At 35.5% G+C, this 19,903-nt stretch overlaps 1 protein-coding gene across 2 annotated transcripts in view; it reads left to right on the forward strand.

Annotated features, from left to right (window-relative positions):
* The first annotated feature begins 1,114 nt into the window (after window positions 1-1,114).
* LOC142290358 (short stature homeobox protein) overlaps window positions 1,115-19,903 on the forward strand; it is a 34,581-nt gene continuing 15,792 nt past the window's right edge. Inside the window, exons 1-4 of one of the 2 annotated variants that reach the window (XM_075334324.1) lie at window positions 1,115-1,593; window positions 4,346-4,554; window positions 11,193-11,259; window positions 12,442-12,530. In XM_075334324.1, the coding sequence (XP_075190439.1) occupies window positions 1,326-1,593; window positions 4,346-4,554; window positions 11,193-11,259; window positions 12,442-12,530 (633 nt within the window). In that variant the 5' untranslated portion in view covers window positions 1,115-1,325. The remainder of the gene's footprint in view (window positions 1,594-4,345; window positions 4,555-11,192; window positions 11,260-12,441; window positions 12,531-19,903) is intronic. The other variant, XM_075334325.1, reaches the window with a different exon arrangement.

The following is a 19,903-nucleotide window of genomic DNA, read 5'->3' on the forward strand; positions in this document are numbered from 1 at the left end:
AGAGGAGGACACAAGCTGTAATGTACATTCCCTTCAAGTGAATCAATCTGCCCAGAATTGTATTTTACAAAAAGCAACCTAAAGGCAATACCAGTGCAATACTCGGTTATAATATGCAATGATATATATATATATATATCATTTTATATATATATATATATATATATATATATATATATATATATATATATATATATATATATATCATATAGTGCATACATATAGTTTTATATATATATATATATATATATATATATATACATATATATATTATATGTATAAATACCTATATCTACTATATCTATACATATCTATTTATATATATATATAGTATATATGTGTACATATATGTAGGTGTGTAAGTGTATATCTTTGTATGTATGTGTATATATGCATATGCATTGCTTGACACGTCTGTGTGACATTAGAAATTAATAACAGAATTTGAGAACTTTACCTTGTAATAAACTTTACCTTGTAATAAAATTAAAATATTTAGAGATAAAAAGAAAGAAAGAGGAAAGAAAGAAAGAAAACTTCATGAACTATAGCTAAACATTAAAATATGCCAAATAATATGAATCATATTAGTATTAATAGAATTCCTTATTTCCAGAATTTTGTAATGCAAGGAGGGGATGTGGGTAAAGTAGTTTTTAGGCACCAACTGTATTTTACACATTGGGCAATTAAAAGGGTGCATGAAAACAGAAATATTTACTCAGCTCATATTAGACTGTACAAGGAGTTAAAAGTAGTCTTTAAATTCCCCTACTGGTTGGCATCTTGGCACCATTGCCCACACATGGCACTGTTCTAGCGCTATCAGTCGCCCTTGGCATTTCTAAATACTATTCTGAGGACATTGTCCTGTTGCTTTGTGTTATCCCTTCACAGTTGTAGATACCTGCTTTCATTATATGTGTGTTTTTTTGTGTTTATTTGTCTCCTTTTCCTCTTTTTGAGCATCTTACTTCTCTAAATCAAGGTGCATTGATGCCAAAGAGTGATGAAATAAGTAGAAAAGCCAATTGCTGCACTGAGGTGGGGGATAGCTGCTAGGAATCCGCCTGCAACTGTGGAGAAGTCAGTAATTGCTGGAGACAGGGAGAGCTGGGGGTTGGGCTGAGGGATCCATGTATAAATAGTGTGATCTCAAATTGAAAGGCATAAATAACAGCAGGAGTGATCTAACCCTATGCAGTTCATCCTCGACGGGAAAAAGGGGGGAGAAACAATAAGGAGAAGCTTCCAGGGGACGTGTAGATCTCCTAGTGCAGACCAAGTGGATCTCTGTGGATACAGGATCTCAGGGCGCAGTAGCCATGGAAGAACTTACTGCTTTTGTATCTAAGTCCTTTGACCAAAAGAACAAGGATGGAAGCGGTAGTGGCAGCAGCAAGAAGGAAAGCATCACATACAGGGAAGTTCTGGAGACAGGCTTAGCTCGGGCCAGAGAGCTGGGAAACTCTGAGAGCAATCTACAGGACATTACAGACAGCAGCAACCACTGCTCCCTGCACCTCTACAAGGAGCACACAGACATAGACAAGGAGAAGCTGAAAGACTACAGCACCAGCAGGATATCTGAGGGTGAGCATACTCTGTCTGCAGGGACTATATCCATATATACTGTAGAATAGTCCTTGGCCAGTACTGTATCATCTGCACAGCATTGCATTATTACACCGCAGCACAGCATACAATGCAGACAGGGCCATTATTACAGAATATTCCATGCACATTGCTTCCTAGGTAGTAAGAAGAATTACACATCCGCAGCTTGTTCGTTTGCATTAATATTTATTACTCATTAATATTCATATATTGCTTCTTTTAATGAAATAATTGTAACCATACCGTGTTTTGTGAAGCTTTCCCATAGAAAAAGGAAGGATGTGTGGGACTATTTTCACTTCTGCTGATGATAATGTCTGACAACTTCCGGATATGTGTAAATGGTAATGATAGGGATAATTATCAGGCCCAGTGTGCACCACAACACTCCATCAGGGGGACTGCACTCCAATGTAGAGCTCAGGCCAGACATTAGGCTGGATAAAGAGGTTGTCTTTATTGTTCACTCAGGGAAACAGGTGTCTTTCTTTCAAATTGTTATCATGGCTATTGCTTACGAAGACATATTGCAAACAGCCTGCAAAACATGTGGCTGGAGAAGGGGGGTGAGGGGGTTAAAACGTTTTCATCTGGTGTGACTCAAGGTGAAACTAAATTAAAAACAAGACATGGGGGATCAGGATGGAGGAAGTAGAAATGTGTTTTGTGATACTATTATGTGTTACATGTTTTTGCTTTATTTTCTTGGGAAATAGAATATTATTATTATTATTATTCTATAATATTATTCTAGAATATATTATATAATAATAAATAGAATATTTGCATATTTACAAGTTCATAATAGATGCAATAGATATGTTATATGATATATCATAGATAATATTTGTGCCTCTGCTAGTTTATAACTTGATTACACAGAGCACACTGATATGTAAAGATCGAAATCACATCGCAAAGTATTATCATCTTTGCAAAACAAATTACTTAATAATAATCAAATTATGAAAAATTACTCTTTGTTGAAAATGAGGTTTTTAAAGCCCTGTTATATTTCTGCACAATACCATTATTACACATAGCACTAACATGAAAATCTGGAATAATGTCACTGTGGGCACTGTGTGGACTGTGCTCTCAGGACACTTACAAGCTGCTTTTCAGCTGAAAAGTTAAGGTGCAATTGAAGAATAAAGATAAAAAGATTACACATTTAAGACTATGCAAGAAATCTACAAACACAGGAACATGCACTTTGCAATCCTCTTAATATCTTGTAAGGTTTAGCTTTAATTTATGGATTATGACGCCATTCAGATAGAAATTACCCTGAGATTTTGAGAATCCTTGTAAAGTGCATTTAATTTAATTCTTAAAATTGTTCTGCAAAACATTAAGTTTATACTATTTTGTATTATTGCTTGTTTCAATTGCTATAACATATTCTGATATATATATATATATACATATGTATATATATATATATGTGTGTGTGTGTGTGTGTATATATGTATATATATGTATGTATATGTATATATATATATATATATATATATATATATATATATATATATATATATATATAATTATGTCTATAATTATAGAATGATGCCTTATCAGAATAAGAGGAATTATAGAAAAAAAATAACAATTTATTATTATATTTTTAATTATGGCTTATTGTAGCTTTTTCATCGCAGACTTCCATGTCAGCACCGTGTTTTATTTATTTAATTTTAATGACAGAAAAGACTGTAAAGAGATTGAATCATGCACTTTTGATAAGTGGCTATAATCTAAGCACACATACACATTCACACACTATTATATATATATATATATATATATATATATATATATATATATATATATATATATATATTTATATATATATATATATATATTAGAATTATTTGATAATTGAATACTGTTGATTTATTCGATTTATCGTGAGATGAACTATATATTATTTATCTTTATCTCTCTATCCATCTATCTATCTATCTATCTATCTATCTATCTATCTATCTATGTCTCTATATATCTATAATCTCCCTATCAACTATCTATCTATATCTATTTACCTATCTAATATCTATTATCCATCTATTATATATTGTCTATCTATAGATTATCATCTATCTACAAATCCATCTATTCTATCAGTTGCTTGATACAGGTCGTCTCAGAGATCAGGTTTGAGATCTCACAGTAGGAAATGAGCCCAGGAGAATGGCCATAGTGAAATGTTTGCTGATTACCTATTTATCATATGTAATGAAGCAACATAGCCGAGTGAGCTGGATTTGTTATCATTATTAAATGCTATGAAATAGATACAGCTCCTCGATCGTTGTGTATTACTATTCAGTATGTGTATCATTGATTTCCCTGCCTGTGTTCTCTGCTCCGCTATTGGAGTAATAGTAATCGATCGAGAATACATTAGGACATATCTGTTAGGATAGGACCAGCACTTCATGAAATATATGACGGATGGAGAGTCATTATTAACATTACTGAATTCTTCCTTCCCATCAAAAATCACATTTCATCCATCAATTATTCTAGCGATAAATAAAAACTATATGAGGAAATGCACCTTGTTAATTGTAGATTAATTCCAGGGTGATTTATCACTGGGAGGAAGTTTTGTGAGAGACATACAGATATTATAATATTTCAGAAAAGTTGTCAGGCTCTAGAACAGGCACAGTAGCTAAAACAAACAATGCTGTGGTATTGATGAGACTCCCTGTGCCCACAGGAATCTACGAGTGCAAGGACAAAAGAGAAGATGTGAAATCAGAGGATGAGGATGGACAAACAAAGCTGAAACAGAGGAGAAGCAGAACCAATTTTACTTTAGAACAATTAAATGAACTGGAAAGACTCTTCGATGAAACTCACTATCCTGATGCATTTATGAGAGAGGAACTAAGTCAGAGGCTGGGACTGTCTGAAGCCAGGGTGCAGGTAAGGAGGCAAAATATCCCATGGAATGGCAAACTGCAGGATGATCACTGCCAGCACCACCTGGGCATGCACTATAGGAGGTATATATCTGTGATCTATCTATCTATCTATCTATCTATCTATCTATTATCTATCTATCTATCTATCTATCTATCTATATATTATCTATCTATTTATCCCTCTATCTATTATCTATCTATCTATCTATCCCTCTATCTATTATCTGTCTATCTGTGATCTATCTACCTATCTATCTATCTATCTATTCTATCTATCTATCTGTGATCTATCTATTTATCTATCTATCTATCTATCTATCTATCTATCTATCTATCTATCTATCTATCTATCTATCTATCTATCCCTCTATCTATCCCTCTATCCCTCTATCTATCTATCTATCTATCTATCTATCTATCTATCTATATATCTATCTATCCCTCTATCTATTATCTATCTATCTGTGATCTATCTACCTATCTATCTATCTATCTATCTATCTATCTATCTATCTATCTATCTGTGATCTATCTATCCCTCTATCTATTATCTATCTATCTGTGATCTATCTACCTATCTACCTATCTATCTATTATCTATCTATCTATCTATCTATCTATCTATCTATCTATCTATCTTGTAACCTTCATGTTACTATGCCAAATAAATAAACTAAAAATTATTTCTAAAAAAAAAAGGAAACAAGATTAATAAACGTCCTGATACGAGGAAAGTCATAGTAGCAACTTTACATAGACTGTGTAAAAAGGCTAATAAGAAAGTTGCTAAATTGTTAATAAAGTCGTCATCATCTTGATAAAATATGACGAACTATAGTAATAAATACACACGTATGTAATAAAATATTTCAAAATATATATTTACAGATTTAAATATTTGTCAGTAACAACAGCAATAAATATAAAACCCCCGAAGTATTTAAATGTAAGCTATATCACCACCGCATGAAATACTGTACTGGTACACGTGGTGATGTGCATGTGTCTTTATCTATCTATCTATCTATCTATCTATCTATCTATCTATCTATCTATCTATCTATCTATCTATCTATATATCTATCTATCCATGGAGAAATATATATATAAAATACATATATATAGATAGATATAGATACATATAGATATATATGATAGGTATATAAATATCCATATGTATATAAGTCTATCTATCTATTTTTCTATCTATCTATCTATCTATCTATTATCTATCTATCTATCTATCTATCTATCTATCTATCTATCTATCTATCTATCTATCCATCTATATATCGGTTCCCACTGGTTTCTGTCTCATTATGGTGAATCAGTGGCAATCAGTGTCCGCGTGCAGCAGGTTTTGTGTCCGGAACATGCAGCAGGTTCAGCAGGTTTTCTGTCGGCTGAATACAGCAGGTTTTGTGGTTTTGTGTCCACACCATGCAGCAGGTTTATTATAACTCATACACATGCAGGCTTTGTATCCGCAACATGCAGTAAGTTTTGTGTTGTCCGCATGCAGCAGGTTTTGTGGGTTTTTGTCCTCCGCACACATGCAGGCTTGTGTCCGAAGCATGCAGCAGGGTTTGTGGTTTTGTGTACGCAGTATGTTTTGTGTTCTCGTATGCAGCATGTTTTGTGTCCGCAGCATGCAGCAGGTTTTGTGGTTTTGTGTTTGCAGCAGGTTTTGTGTTCTCCGCATGCAGCAGGTTTTGTGGGTTTGTGTCCTCCACACACATGCAGACTTTGTGTTTGCAGCAGGTTCTGTGCTCTCCGCATGCAGCAGGTTTTGTGTCCGCAGCATGCAGCAGGTTTTGTGTCCGCAGCATGCAGCAGGTTTTGTGCTCTCCGCATGCAGCAGGTTTTGTGTCCGCAGCATGCAGCAGGTTTTGTGTCCGCAGCATGCAGCAGGTTTTGTGTCCGCAGCATGCAGCAGGTTTTGTGTCCGCAGCATGCAGCAGGTTTTGTGTCCGCAGCATGCAGCAGGTTCTGTGCTCTCCGCATGCAGCAGGTTTTGTGTCCGCAGCATGCAGCAGGTTTTGTGTCCGCAGCATGCAGCAGGTTTTGTGGGTTTGTGTCCTCCGCACACATGCAGACTTTGTGTTTGCAGCAGGTTCTGTGCTCGCCACCGGCCACATCCCTTCGGCAGTACAGACACATTTGGTCCTTAGTTTTGTGCACAGTTTCTCAGCTTCTGTCGGTGCCAGTAGAATAGGCCTCTTTAGAGGCTCCTCGGCTGCTTTGGGGCTGGATTATCCTGAGCCGGGGGGTGAAGCTGCCCCAGCTGACCTGCTTGACAGCCATATGGATTTATGACATCCAAGTCCTCCCCATCTGCTCCCTCTCTCTGCCTTTAAAGTGCTGGAAACACAATCCTGAAAATGATGATTATTTATAGTCAGTAAACGTATTTACGAGCTTTTAGCTGAGCATTCAGCCTTTAAGACAGGACACAATGAATTAAATCTCTATTAGTCTCAATCATAACTTCTCCTGACTCACAATTAATCGATAAAAGTAACAATAACCCAAGAACGACGATAATATACACACTTAGGAAGGATTCGAATCTGTGATTATCCTATTCCTAAAATTCCGAATATTTTCTCTGCATTATTTCCTCGCTTGCTGTACAGTGCCTTGCTTTTTACATGCAGGTTATCAGTTTTCATACATCCTACAATTAAAGTCCTATTTTCTATGTAGGGGAATATCACAATTAGCACAGTTTGTCTATAATATTTGTTAGCTCATTGATGTGGTGTTTGGTTCTAAATCCGCCCTATATTACAGTGTAGCACCTTCTCACAATGTCCAAAGTTGCAGAAAATTGCTCTTTAAACTACTTTCAAATTTCAACCAAAATGTCTATATTGATTCAGGTGGATACATGAAAAAAAAATTCTAGTTGCTTTGAAAAGAAAAAAAACAAACTGTTTGGAGTAGAAATAGTTGGACAGTTTGGGAAAGAGGAAGCTAATTATGTGACAGAAAATGTGAACATTCCTAATAACGTCCATTAGTAATGGAGGAGGGGGGCAGAGGGGGCAATATAGAAGCAGGACAGGGAGGCATTTTATATGGTAAATGCTCAGGGGCTGGTTGTAAGAAGCACACACTGTCCTTGTTGTGAGAAGATACAGTTTCAATTGAGAGTGGAAATTTGCTGTAAATAAATTGATGCTCCTCTGCTTGCCTGCTCCTTATTAACCTTTTATTTTTAGCGTGTCCTGGAACCCCATACCACCCAGCTGTCAGGGTTATAATTGAAAGTTATGAGCCCATAGTGAGAAGCAGGCAGTAATTCAATTACAAGAAATATCTCTTGCTTTATGGCGCACAGCTAAATTAAATGTCATTATTCACTGTCTGTAATGGAAATCAAAAGGAAATCAGATTAGAGTATTTGTGAAAGAAATCACTGAGTGATCCTTAATGAAGAAATAACTGTCCAAAGCAGTGTAGTGCGCTTTACTTAGCAGATTCAGACCTAATTGGGATTGATCACAACCCTGATTTATTATTGCTTAACCTACTGGCTAAATTATTTGTCATCCTAACCTCAGTTTCTTTTTTTTTTCCTTGCTTGTCCCATGACTACAATGACTTCATGTATTTATTCCAAAAGCGCAGAGCCAAATGCGCCAGGAGCTCTCCAAAGTGTCCCCTCCATAATAATCCCATTACACGCTGATTGCCTTTGTCTGGAGGGTCTACACAGGATCTAAGCAGCTTCTAGTGAATTTACACTACCCGTACACTAGTGAGGGGCTTTGATAAAGTAAAGGGATCAGTATCACAGGGCCAAAAAGGGATTGTGGTGGCCATGTAAGCTATGCTCACCCCCTAAATAAAGGAGCCTCCCTCTGAAGTATGGGGCAAGTGCTCACACACACTTTACACATGACATTGTTCTCCAAAGCCCTGTGATGAATGTCTTCCAGAGTTTCTTTTCACTAATTACTACCTTGTAAATGACCATCATTAAAGCAATTGAACAAAGCTTGGAGAGGAATGCAAAGCACAACAGGCAGCCAGTAGAAGCAATTGTCTACATAGACTTTTAGACAGAACTTGCCACCTCCCTGCTCTTTTCTTTGGAGCTGGTAATGTTTGTGTGTGTATTTTTCATACTATTGCCATTATTACCATCTTTTCAGTTAGCCATTAAAAGGTATCAATTACTGAGGGCTCTCAGTTCTTTTAAACATTTTTTTTTATTTTTCATACTAGTCATTTAATAACGATTTTGTCCTTGCACTTCACATCAGTTATTTTCATTACAGAACCTGGTCTTAGTAATTTAGCTGCATCATTTCCAAATATATAATGAAAGAGGGCTGAGAAATGAGCAGGACTGTTACTGAAAAATGCAACTTCCACACCAGAGTACAAGAAGATGCAATTATCAATTATCCTTTTCCTTTTCTTTCCTATTCTTTGCAGAAGACTTTTTTTTTCTTTTTCCGATGTTTAGAATTTATGGATGTACAATAACAATCAACCTATATCTGACGTTATTGTCATTACCATTGTTAGTGTACAGTAAACACATTGGGCATTTTGATTTACACAATTGCTTCTCCTTCTTAAAAGAAAAACTATGGTTGAAAATATGGAAACATTTTTAAATGACTTTTATTTGATGCTGTACATTATTGATACCTAGTGTGGTGACTAATATTAATCTACCAATCCAGAAAAAATAGAGATTCAAAGCAGGACCAGCTAAGCTGTTAATGGGTTGCAAAGCCTTCCAAGCAATTGCCAGGCTGCTAAATAATGGAAAAAAAAAATGGAGGCAGCACACCAGCAGGATAGACGGCAAATTTAGTGGATTTTGTTAGTCCATGTGGCCACTTTTTGGTCCATAATATGAACTTTTCTCAAACAGAAAGGGCGCTGGATCAAGGTTTAAATTATGGACCGAAATGTGGCCTCATAGGCTTATTATCTATCTATCTATCTATCTATCTATCTATCTATCTATCTATCTATCTATCTATCTATCTATCTCTCTATCTCTCTATCTATCTATCTATCTATCTATCCCTCTATCTATCTATCTATCTATCTATCTATCTATCTATCTATCTATCCCTCTATCTATCTATCTATCTATCTATCTATCTATCTATCCCTCTATCTAGCAATCTATCTGGCTTCTCTCTATCTATCTATCTATCTATCTATCTATCTATTGTCTATCTATCTATTTACCTATCTATCTGGCTCTATCTCTCTATCTAAATATCTATCTATCTATCTATACAATCAACATTAATATATTAATAATAATAATAATAAGTTTTACTTCTATAGCGCCAACATATTCCGCAGCGCTTTACAATTCAGAGGGGACATGTACAGACAATATGAGACAATACAAAATAACAAAATTAAGATACCAGGAGGAGTGAGGGCCCTGCTCACAAGCTTACAGTCTATGAGGGAATAGGGGAGGCACAAAAGGTGAATGGGGATCTATCTATCTATCTATCATCTATATATTTATCTATCTATATATCTATCATCTATCTATCTATCTATCTATCTATCTATCTATCTATCTATCTATCTATCTATCTATCTCTCTCTATCTATCTATCTATCTATCTATCTATCTGTCTCTATCTATCTATCTATCTATGTATATATCTATCCATTATCAAATCAAATCAAATCAAATAAGCTTTATTGGCAGGACCAAATACAAATTAGTTTTGCCAAAGCAAGTGTACATTGCTATCTATCTATTATCTATCTATCTATCTATCTATCTATCTATCTATCCATTATCTATCTATCTATCTATCTATCTATCTATCTATTATTTATCTATCTATCTATCTGGCTATATCTCTCTATCCAATCATCATTAAACTATCTATCTATCTATTATCTATCCAATCATCATTAAACTATCTATCTATCTATCTATCTATCTATCTATCTATCTATCTATCTATATATCATCTGTTTCAGTGTATATTTCAGTCAAAATGTATCACAATTGATGCAAACTAATAATATATTTCCTTAACTTGTCTAATTAGTTTGTCTAATGAAAAACCATGAATAGGAAAGGGTGCAGAATAAAGCTTCTGTGTCAGGGCCCTGACCTACATACAGCACACAGTGTATGGTCGTTTCCTTATTTTTTTTTAAGTTTGGGTAGTTATAATATTAGTTGCAGATAATATCTTTAAGTTAGTTCATGATTCGCTAACAGTTTTCTGTAAAATTGATAGGGTGACAACATTAAAATAGTTTACAAATTTATTCACCAAATTATCAGTCTTTTTGCCCCTAATGGAGAATTTCACTCAAATGATTTCTGTAAATATATTAATGCATGAATTGGTACTAGAAAAAGATTTCCACACTTATACTTTAAGCATGGTGTGATTGTATATATATATATATGTATATATATATATATATATATATATATATATATATATATATATATATATACATATATATATATATATATATATTGGGTTTTTTTTGGTGGAGGAAAGTTGAAGATGGATTTAGATGGATTTAGGTCTTTTTTTTCTACTTATGTAACTATAATTTTTTATATGTAATTCTTAACCATTCTTGAGGGTCTTCAACCTTTGTAATGTTTCTCAGGTATGGTTCCAGAACCGAAGAGCAAAATGTAGAAAACAAGAAAATCAAATGCATAAAGGTGGGTATGGTGAGTAGATCCAAACCCAATGCAGTCCTGGTCATCAGGTGGCAGAGGGTTCTTCCATTTTTTTTACATTGTATAAACAGTATGCCAACTTGCAGCTTGGATACACCACTAATCCAAGTCATTCACACTGAATCTCAAGGAATTGAATGTTATATTCTCATGGAATATTTCAGCAGTCTACTATGAATTTAATCACAAGTAACAATCTAGGGAAGTGGTAGAATTAGTATTTTAGTCAACTAGTACTTTGGCTTTTCTCATATAATGCCTCTTTTGCATTACATTAATTTTGGGTGGGAAAAAAATGGCACAAGGAAAGAGGAACAATAAAATATTTACATATTTGCTTAAATTACATTTTTATTTAGCAAAAATATATTGTTTACCTATTTTAACAATATATACAGGGTACATTAACCTAGGAAATAACTTACTATTGCAATACTGTACAAGTATACTTGTATAAAGCTGGAACAACAGCATCAGTCACCTTCTTATATCAAAAAGAATATATATTAATATAGAAGTATAATCAGACAGATCTGCTGGTTAATCTTGACCAGGTTTGTCAACTGTAAATTCTTGACCAGTAAAGAACTTTTTTCTAGTGTTGAAAGTATCCATAATGTTTTTTGATCTTGAAGAAGCTTATTATGATGTTAATTGTCTTAATTATATAATTCACAGTTAATACTATGAGAACTTTAAGCTGTGAATATGCATTACATACATTTTTATTAATTATAAGGATTTTACCTTTTTCCCACAGGTAAAATCCACAGTGGATAACAACATATAGCAAAAGAAAGAGACTTTATAAAGTCTGGTCCACTTGCTGCAATATTATTCCACATGGATTTTGACCTGGGAATTTAGATGATGCGGAATTTTAAATTAATAATATGTCTAATGTTGTAGATTTTCACCGTGGATTTCACCCCTTCAATGTATAGGGGGAAATCTATCTTAAATTCTCAGCAAAATCCTGATAGAAGACATGTAGATTTTGATGTGGAATAGCTGAAGATTTGATACAAATCTCAGCCACAAGTGGATGCTGCATTAAAATTTAGAAATTTCGTGTAAAAAATAATAGTTGACTGTGATTTTTGATAAAAAAAAGGTCAGGTTGGCAATCTTGATCTTCAACAAATTATTAACATTTTTTTCTATATATTTTAGGAGTTATTCTGGGAACAGCAAGTCATTTAGAAACATGCAGAGTTGCACCATATGTGAACATGGGAGCATTAAGGATGCCTTTCCAACAGGTAAATCTATTGATTGTAAGATTGGATTACCATACTGTGAAATTTAACATTGCTTTTAATCATACAGTAAGTTCACCTTTCCTATTGCTCCCTAACCATTGTGATTTAGATGTAATAACTTAGGATTTTACTGGCTGTCAAAGATTGGTCAGGGTAATTGTTGTGTCTGACCTTGTAGGCCTTGTCACGTATTTATGTTACATACCCTCTAAGAAAAGTACTAAAAACATGTCCTGGTATATTTTTAATCTCATCATATCTATTTAGGAGTTCATATGTTGGATGGAAACTTATGGCCCAATTGATCCTTTTTTAATTTATTTATAATTAGAGATGGACAAATAGTGAAATATTCAGGTTCGGATTATGCTATCTGAATACCTAGTACTATTCCAGAATTTGTCACGAATAACACATCTAATGCAAGTCAATGGGGAACCTGAGCATTTTTCCTGAAGATTTCCCAGAAAAATGCTCTGGTTTCCCATTGCATTAGGTTCGTCATTTGTGCCGAATACATGAATAGTATTCGAGATTCATAATCTGAACCCGGATATTTCACTATTCGCCCATCCCTATTTATAATTATTTATGTCCTGTTTATCCAGATGTTTTTGTAAGTAGGCAGTGTGGTCTGAAATAATGTTAAATGCCATACTTCTTCAGGTGGAAATGTTAAACCAATGTCCTGCCAAATGGCAAGTATGGGGAGCACCGCTGGCAGATTTTTTTAAAGGTGGATCAAATGGATTCCTATGTCTGATGCATGTGAATGCGTCTAACTACACAAGGCTGTAAATTTTAAATATAAATGTAAGGCTGTAAAGGGAACCTGTTCATGGAAAAAAAAATGCTATTAACCTGCAGATATTGGCTTAATCGCACTGAGAGCCCTGCTGCTGGGAGGAAATAGTAGAGTAGGGTTTATGGCATACTTGGAATTACGGGTGCTCAAGAAGGGTTCAAACCCGTCATTAGATGCAGAAAGCGCTCTCCTCCCTGCGTGTAATGTGCTCTGCTATACTGCGCCATTCTATCTAAACAGAACAGCAATCTGATTTTTTCTATAGATCTCACTCTGATTTTGACTGTGTCACTATCATATTCCTATGCCAGAATCTATTGTGTCTGATGAAGACTAAAATGTAGGGGTCGAAATGTTACACTTTTTGATTGCCTGTATAATAAATTCCTTATATTCATTTTTGGTGTGCCAAGTTTTTTGCTGGGAGGAAATGATCTTTATTCCTCCCAGTAGCCTTGGGCTTGCAGTCATAGGGGCGGGGCCGCCGCTTTTTCAGTCACCACTCAGTGCGTAGTGAGTGGCTGATGTAATCACACTCCATGCACTGACTGGCAGCCTCAGCACTGCATTAGGCCAGAACTGACTCTCAGTCAGTGTCGGAGGTGCGGGTACAGTGACTAAAACCGCACGGGCTGTGCTTCTATGACTGAAAGCCTGAGGCTTCTGAGAGGTATAAAGTTCATTTCCTCTCAGCAGTGGGGCTCTCAGTGTGGCATCAGAACGCTGTTAACCTGCATATTAACCCTATATCAGCAGGTTAATAGCATCTTTTTACATGACAGGTTCACTTTAGTAATTAATGTAATGATACAATTAAGGCTGGGCTTATATACATTAGTTGCTTCCTCTCAGTTGCTGTATGTCTAGACTGCTGTATACAACTGCTACAAAGTTGAGGACTCTGTATATTGGTCCTGCATCTATAGCCCAGTAAAATAAAAACTTATACATGCAACATATTTTTATATGGTTATAGGATGAATCTGGTGCAACAACTGATGTGATGGATAACTGGGAATGATCATTACATCAGTTTCCTTTGGCATTTCACGTTACAATTTAATTTAAGCAGCGTTGACCCATTGACTATCAATAACTCCATATTATCGAGCATAGCAAAATAGATGGGGAGGAATTAAAGGGGAAGGGGGAATGACACATGCTATATGTTAATAAAATGTTAATAAAAGCCAGTGTAACTAGAGAATTAAATGGTATTAACATTAGACGTTATTTAATTTTACATTTTTATAATTATGCAAATATCGATCTTAAGTCTTAGCTGACTCCAGCTTTTCCTCCCTTCTCAGTAGTAGCTGGTGATTGGGGAGTTTTACTTGTAATGGATGTTAGAATTTTATGAAAAATATTTTTGTCCTCCAAAATATGCAGATATGGCATATTATGCAGATATGCGCTTGTGCATCAAGATGTGAGCTAGGCTACTTTCTTCACATGTTGGTACCTCGTGATGCAAACGCTGTCTACAGCTATAATACACCTGTCTCATTCCATGAATATGACAGATGCACAAAACCTACCAATCACACTGTGAAAAACCCATACAAAATGCACTAAAAAAGTGCATTTTGGGGGTCATTACTGTTTTCTTTTAAGCAGCATTGTTTATTGGTAGCTATTTCATGCACTTTTCTATCGGTTACTTTATAATAAATTTAAAAATACATGAAAAAAGCACGCAAAATATTGGCTCTATAGCAAAAGCCACCAAAAATGCTTCCATGCAGTGGGATAAAAAAAAAATTGTGTTTTTATCATCTCAAAAAAGTGGCACAAAATTATATAAGAAGGAAGCCTCCATTTTTCAGTTCTTATTCATTTAATGGAGTTTGCTGGAATCACAGATTTCTGAAACTCCCATTTTGAAAAATAGCACAGCCTTTTAAAATTGTTTCTAGAAATCTTATCATAGACAAGCGAGTGCAGTAAATGTGAACAGCTTGAATGGTTTATCCAACTTATACGAGGGGCTGCTCATAAGTCTTTGGCGTTACCCAGAAAGAAACAAGATAGGATGAAGAATCTTTACATTTATTCCACATACTCTCCACAGATGTCAACACACTTCTTACATTGGTATTCCAAGTTCTGTAAGCCTAGCAAACAGAAGGATTTCGGTTGTGCCTCCAACCAGGCATCCCTAGCAGCCATGGCATCAGAAATGGTGTGAAATTTGGTACCCTTGAGGTGTTTCTTCAGGTTTGGAAATAGATGATAGTTGGAGGGAGCTAGATCTGGTGAATAAGATGGGTGGTCAACCAGCTGGAAGCCCAGCTCTGTCAGTTGTGCTGTGGTCGCTTGTGCAGTGTGAACAGAGGCGTTGTTTTGCAGGAACAAGATTCCTTTGGACAGCTCCTTTTGGTCTTCAGAGCTGCCTTCAATTGGTCCAAAAGTTCAATGTAATACCTTGCATTGATGGTGGAACCTTTTTGAAGGTAGTCTACTAGCAGCACGCCCTCCTTATCCCAGAACACTGATGCCATCATCTTAGTGGCTGATTTTTGCACCCTATACTTCTTTAGATGAGGAGAACCACTGGGCCTCCACTCTTTTGACTTCTCCTTGTTTTCAGGGTCATACAATTAATCCAGATCTCATCCATAGTGACCAGTCAACCCAGAAAGTTCTTATCAGTCTGGAAACACTGACAAATAGATCAGGAAGTTTTCACTCTCATGCGTCTCTGATTTGTAGTCAAACATTTGGGGACCCAGTTGGCCGATAGCTTCCTCATGTCCAGATATTCATGGATAATGACACAAACACGTTCACGGGAAATCCCCATGATGTCTGCTATTGCTTTAGCAGAAATTCATTGACTCTCCAGTATGGGGTTGTACACAGCCTCGACAATCTCCGGAACAACAACCACTTGCTGTCGTCCAGAACATTCCTCATCATTGCTGCTGAAGTGGCCCATTTTAAATTTGGCAACCTAGTTCTGTGGAAAATGAAGGGCATTGATCTCCCAATGTCTGCGACATATCACCATGAATATCTTTTGTGGAGTTTCCTTGCAGAAACAAGAATTTTATCACTATTCCGCTCTCAGTTGCTGTGAATACTGCATTAGACTCTGCAATTTTCTTTTCCCATGTGCGTAGAATACTGTTGCCATAAGCAACAAACACAAAATTTTTAAAGCATATATTAGAAACATAAGGCTTTGATATGATGTAACATTAATTATCATAGAAACAAAAAAGATCACAAAGCCAAAGACTTGTCAGCAGCTCCTCATATAAAAAAAAGCACCATAAAACAAAATAATAAATATGACTGACCTCCTTATCGAGAGAAGAAGCCCCATCAGTCCTTTTGGTCTTTGTTTACAAGAGATCAGCATGTGACCACTGCAGCCAATCACTGGCCACTCCAGCTATTTATTGGCTGCAGCGATCACATGGTTACATTCTGGTTACTACTAAACAAAGACCATGAGGAATGTCAGAGCTCTTTTGCTATGATCTCCAGGAAAAAGAAGAGATCAGTATTGTTTTTTTTTAATAATTTTCAAAGTTTTTTTGGTCAAAGTTAGTTTTTTTTTAAGTTACTGCTGCTAGATATATGCACATAATGATACTATTGCTGTTTCCTTATTCTCCACGATTAAGTTAAATATTATATACTTAGGTTGAAATTGTTTTAATGTTTCACTTTGCATACTTTATATTTCACTCTAGAATAATGTGCCTGGTGAAATATTGGGTGTATTTCCCATTATTCTATTTTATTCAAGTATCTCGCAATAGTAAAATAAATCAGTTATAGAAAACTGTGGATTGACTGCCACTTTCTTCCCTCTAGCAGCTGTGAGCATAAGTGTTAGTGTGTTAATTCAATATGCCCTATTGGGTCTTTTCTTACTTGGTCACCTTTGGATCTCAACAGGAATATGGAGAGCTGTCATGTCACCCTCCGGTCACATACTCAGTTGCTAAGCCATGACCCAAACATATTCAGTTTGCTACTTATAAAACAGCTGTGGCAAAAGAAAATACATTTTGAGTATGAAGAATTTCTAATATTTTACTTTATAGTTTCCACCATCCTTTCTCATAGAAGGGATGAGCTAACATCTAAATAGGATTAAATAGATGTCTTAAACTTAGATTTTAATTTACTTTTATCTGACTATATTTTACTTAATAAGTCTTGAACATCTGTTTATTGTCATGTGTGACTAAGGTCACACTTGACATCTGTACATCAGTATCTATATACCAGAAATGTAATATGGTGAAACCTATTGAAAAGGTCATATCTATGGGAGCATCAGATTGTTATTAGAACGTAATTATCACTTAAAAATATATATAACAGGGGATGCTATGTGCTGCCAATTAGTGGGGGATCTGAGATCTGATATTTTAAAATACTACTTTGAAGTACGTAGCTTCTGCATGAGCTGTGCACATAGAGTGGGGTACTGGGTCAATAGAAAGTCTACGGGTCTGTACACTCATTCTCACAGAATTGTGTTTAGACCTATATACTCATTATTATAGAACACTGGTGTGTGCGTAGCTCCTGCATGAGCTGAGTGCAAAGAGCGGGGTACTAAGTCAGTAGTAAATCTATGGGTCAGTACAGTCACTCTTCTTACAGAGTGGTGTATAGACCAATATACTCATTATTATTGAACACTGGTTGTGTGTGCAGCTCCTGGTTGAGCTGTGCCCTCTAAGTGGGGTAGCGGGTCAATAGTAAGTCTATTGATATGTACACTCACTCTCGCAGAATGGTGTATAGACCTATACACTCATTAATATTGAACACTGATGTGTGCTCACCTCCTACATGAGTAGTGTGCACAGAGTGGGACACCGAGTCAATAGTAACTCTATGGATTTGTACAATCAGTGTCACAGAATGGTGTATAGACCTCATTATCATGGAACACTGGGGTGTGTGTAGCTCCTGCATGAGCTGCACACACAGAGCAGGGTACCAGGTCAATAAGAAACCTATGGGTCTGTACACTCACTCACACAGAATGGTGTATAGACCTACATACTCATTGTTATTAAACTCTTACACTGGTATGTCTGTAGTTCATGCAGAAGATGTGCATTTCAGAGCGGTGATCAGAATGGAAAGTTCCAAGATCCAACCCCAACCAATTGGCAGCGCATAACATGAACTATGTATATATATATATATCTTAAATCATTACCCTTTTAGACCCAATTTTCTGACAGATTTGATTTGATACAGATTTTCAGTTCCCTATTTTACTCGTTGTCTTTGAACATATCACCCCTTTAGAAGGTAATTTTTACTGCAATATTGTATGGATGTTTCAAATAATGTTTACATTTTTTATTATTATTATTATTATTATTATTATTATTATTTACAGCTCTGGTTTCTGTATAACCAAAGTCTATTAATTCCTCAACATTTTGGGGCAGTACATCTAAATTTACTACTGAAAGCTGCATAGGGGTTAACAATTAACATACATTAATTTACAGTTTGCCAAAGCCAGTTAAATCCCTAAACTAAATGCTAATCAAATAATATGTAACTTTTAATTAACTTAGTAAGATAAAGGGATAGACAACATTAAGAACGCTGAGCGCTGTGATCTAGCTTAGAACACATGAGCACTCATTTTAGCCACAAGGTATTCCCTATTTAGATTCACTAGTCCTAACTTTTTAGCTAGCTCATATGTTGTTCTTACAGTAGATGACCACAGCGTTCGCTATTTAAAAGACAATCAGTAGCCTCCACAATATGTTTCACGAACACTGGTGTCATCAGGGGGCTGAGGCTAATACTAATATTAGCATCAGCCCCCTGATGACGCCTGGTGGTGAAACATGTTGGGGATGCTACTGATTGTCTTTTAAATAGAGAACGCTGTGGTCATCTACTATGAGAACAACATATGAGCTAGCTAAAAAGTTAGGACTAATGAGTCTAAATAGGGAATACATTGTGCATAAAATGAGTGCTCATGTGTTCTAAGGTAGATCACAGCGTTCAGCGTTCTTAATGTTGTCTGTAACTTTTTCTTAATAAGTTAATTAAAAGTTATATATTATTTGATTAGTCTTTAGTTTAGGGATTTAATTGCCTTTGGGAAACTGTACATCTAAATTGGCACAAAAGGAAAAGCATATGTGGATTTTCATTTTCTTAAGAAATTTTTAAAAATCAGATCTGGAATCTGATTGGTTGCTGTAAACTACTGCTCTTCATATTATTTTTACTAATTTTGCTAAATCTCTCCTATTACCTTTAAATATTTATTATTTTTAGATATTCTTCCTATAGATGAAAAGATGTTTATCATACCCAAAATCATTTTTAATATCCAACCAAAAAAATATTTAGTAGGAGAGTGTGTATACGGTTTTTAAAGCACCATTCCAGCATTTTATTTTCAGTGCTGAAGTGTTGCTTTTAAATGTAAGTCCACTGCCCTTAGTGTTATACTTACCCTTTGGTGTTTTCATGCTTTTTCAGCACCAATCCGGTCCCACAGCGCCATTTTGTCAGTGTAACTTCTGACTGCCTGGAAGTTTCAATTTCCATT

The sequence above is a fragment of the Anomaloglossus baeobatrachus genome, chromosome 2 (assembly GCF_048569485.1).
Source record: "Anomaloglossus baeobatrachus isolate aAnoBae1 chromosome 2, aAnoBae1.hap1, whole genome shotgun sequence".
In the NCBI taxonomy this organism is placed as follows: Eukaryota; Metazoa; Chordata; class Amphibia; order Anura; family Aromobatidae; genus Anomaloglossus; species Anomaloglossus baeobatrachus.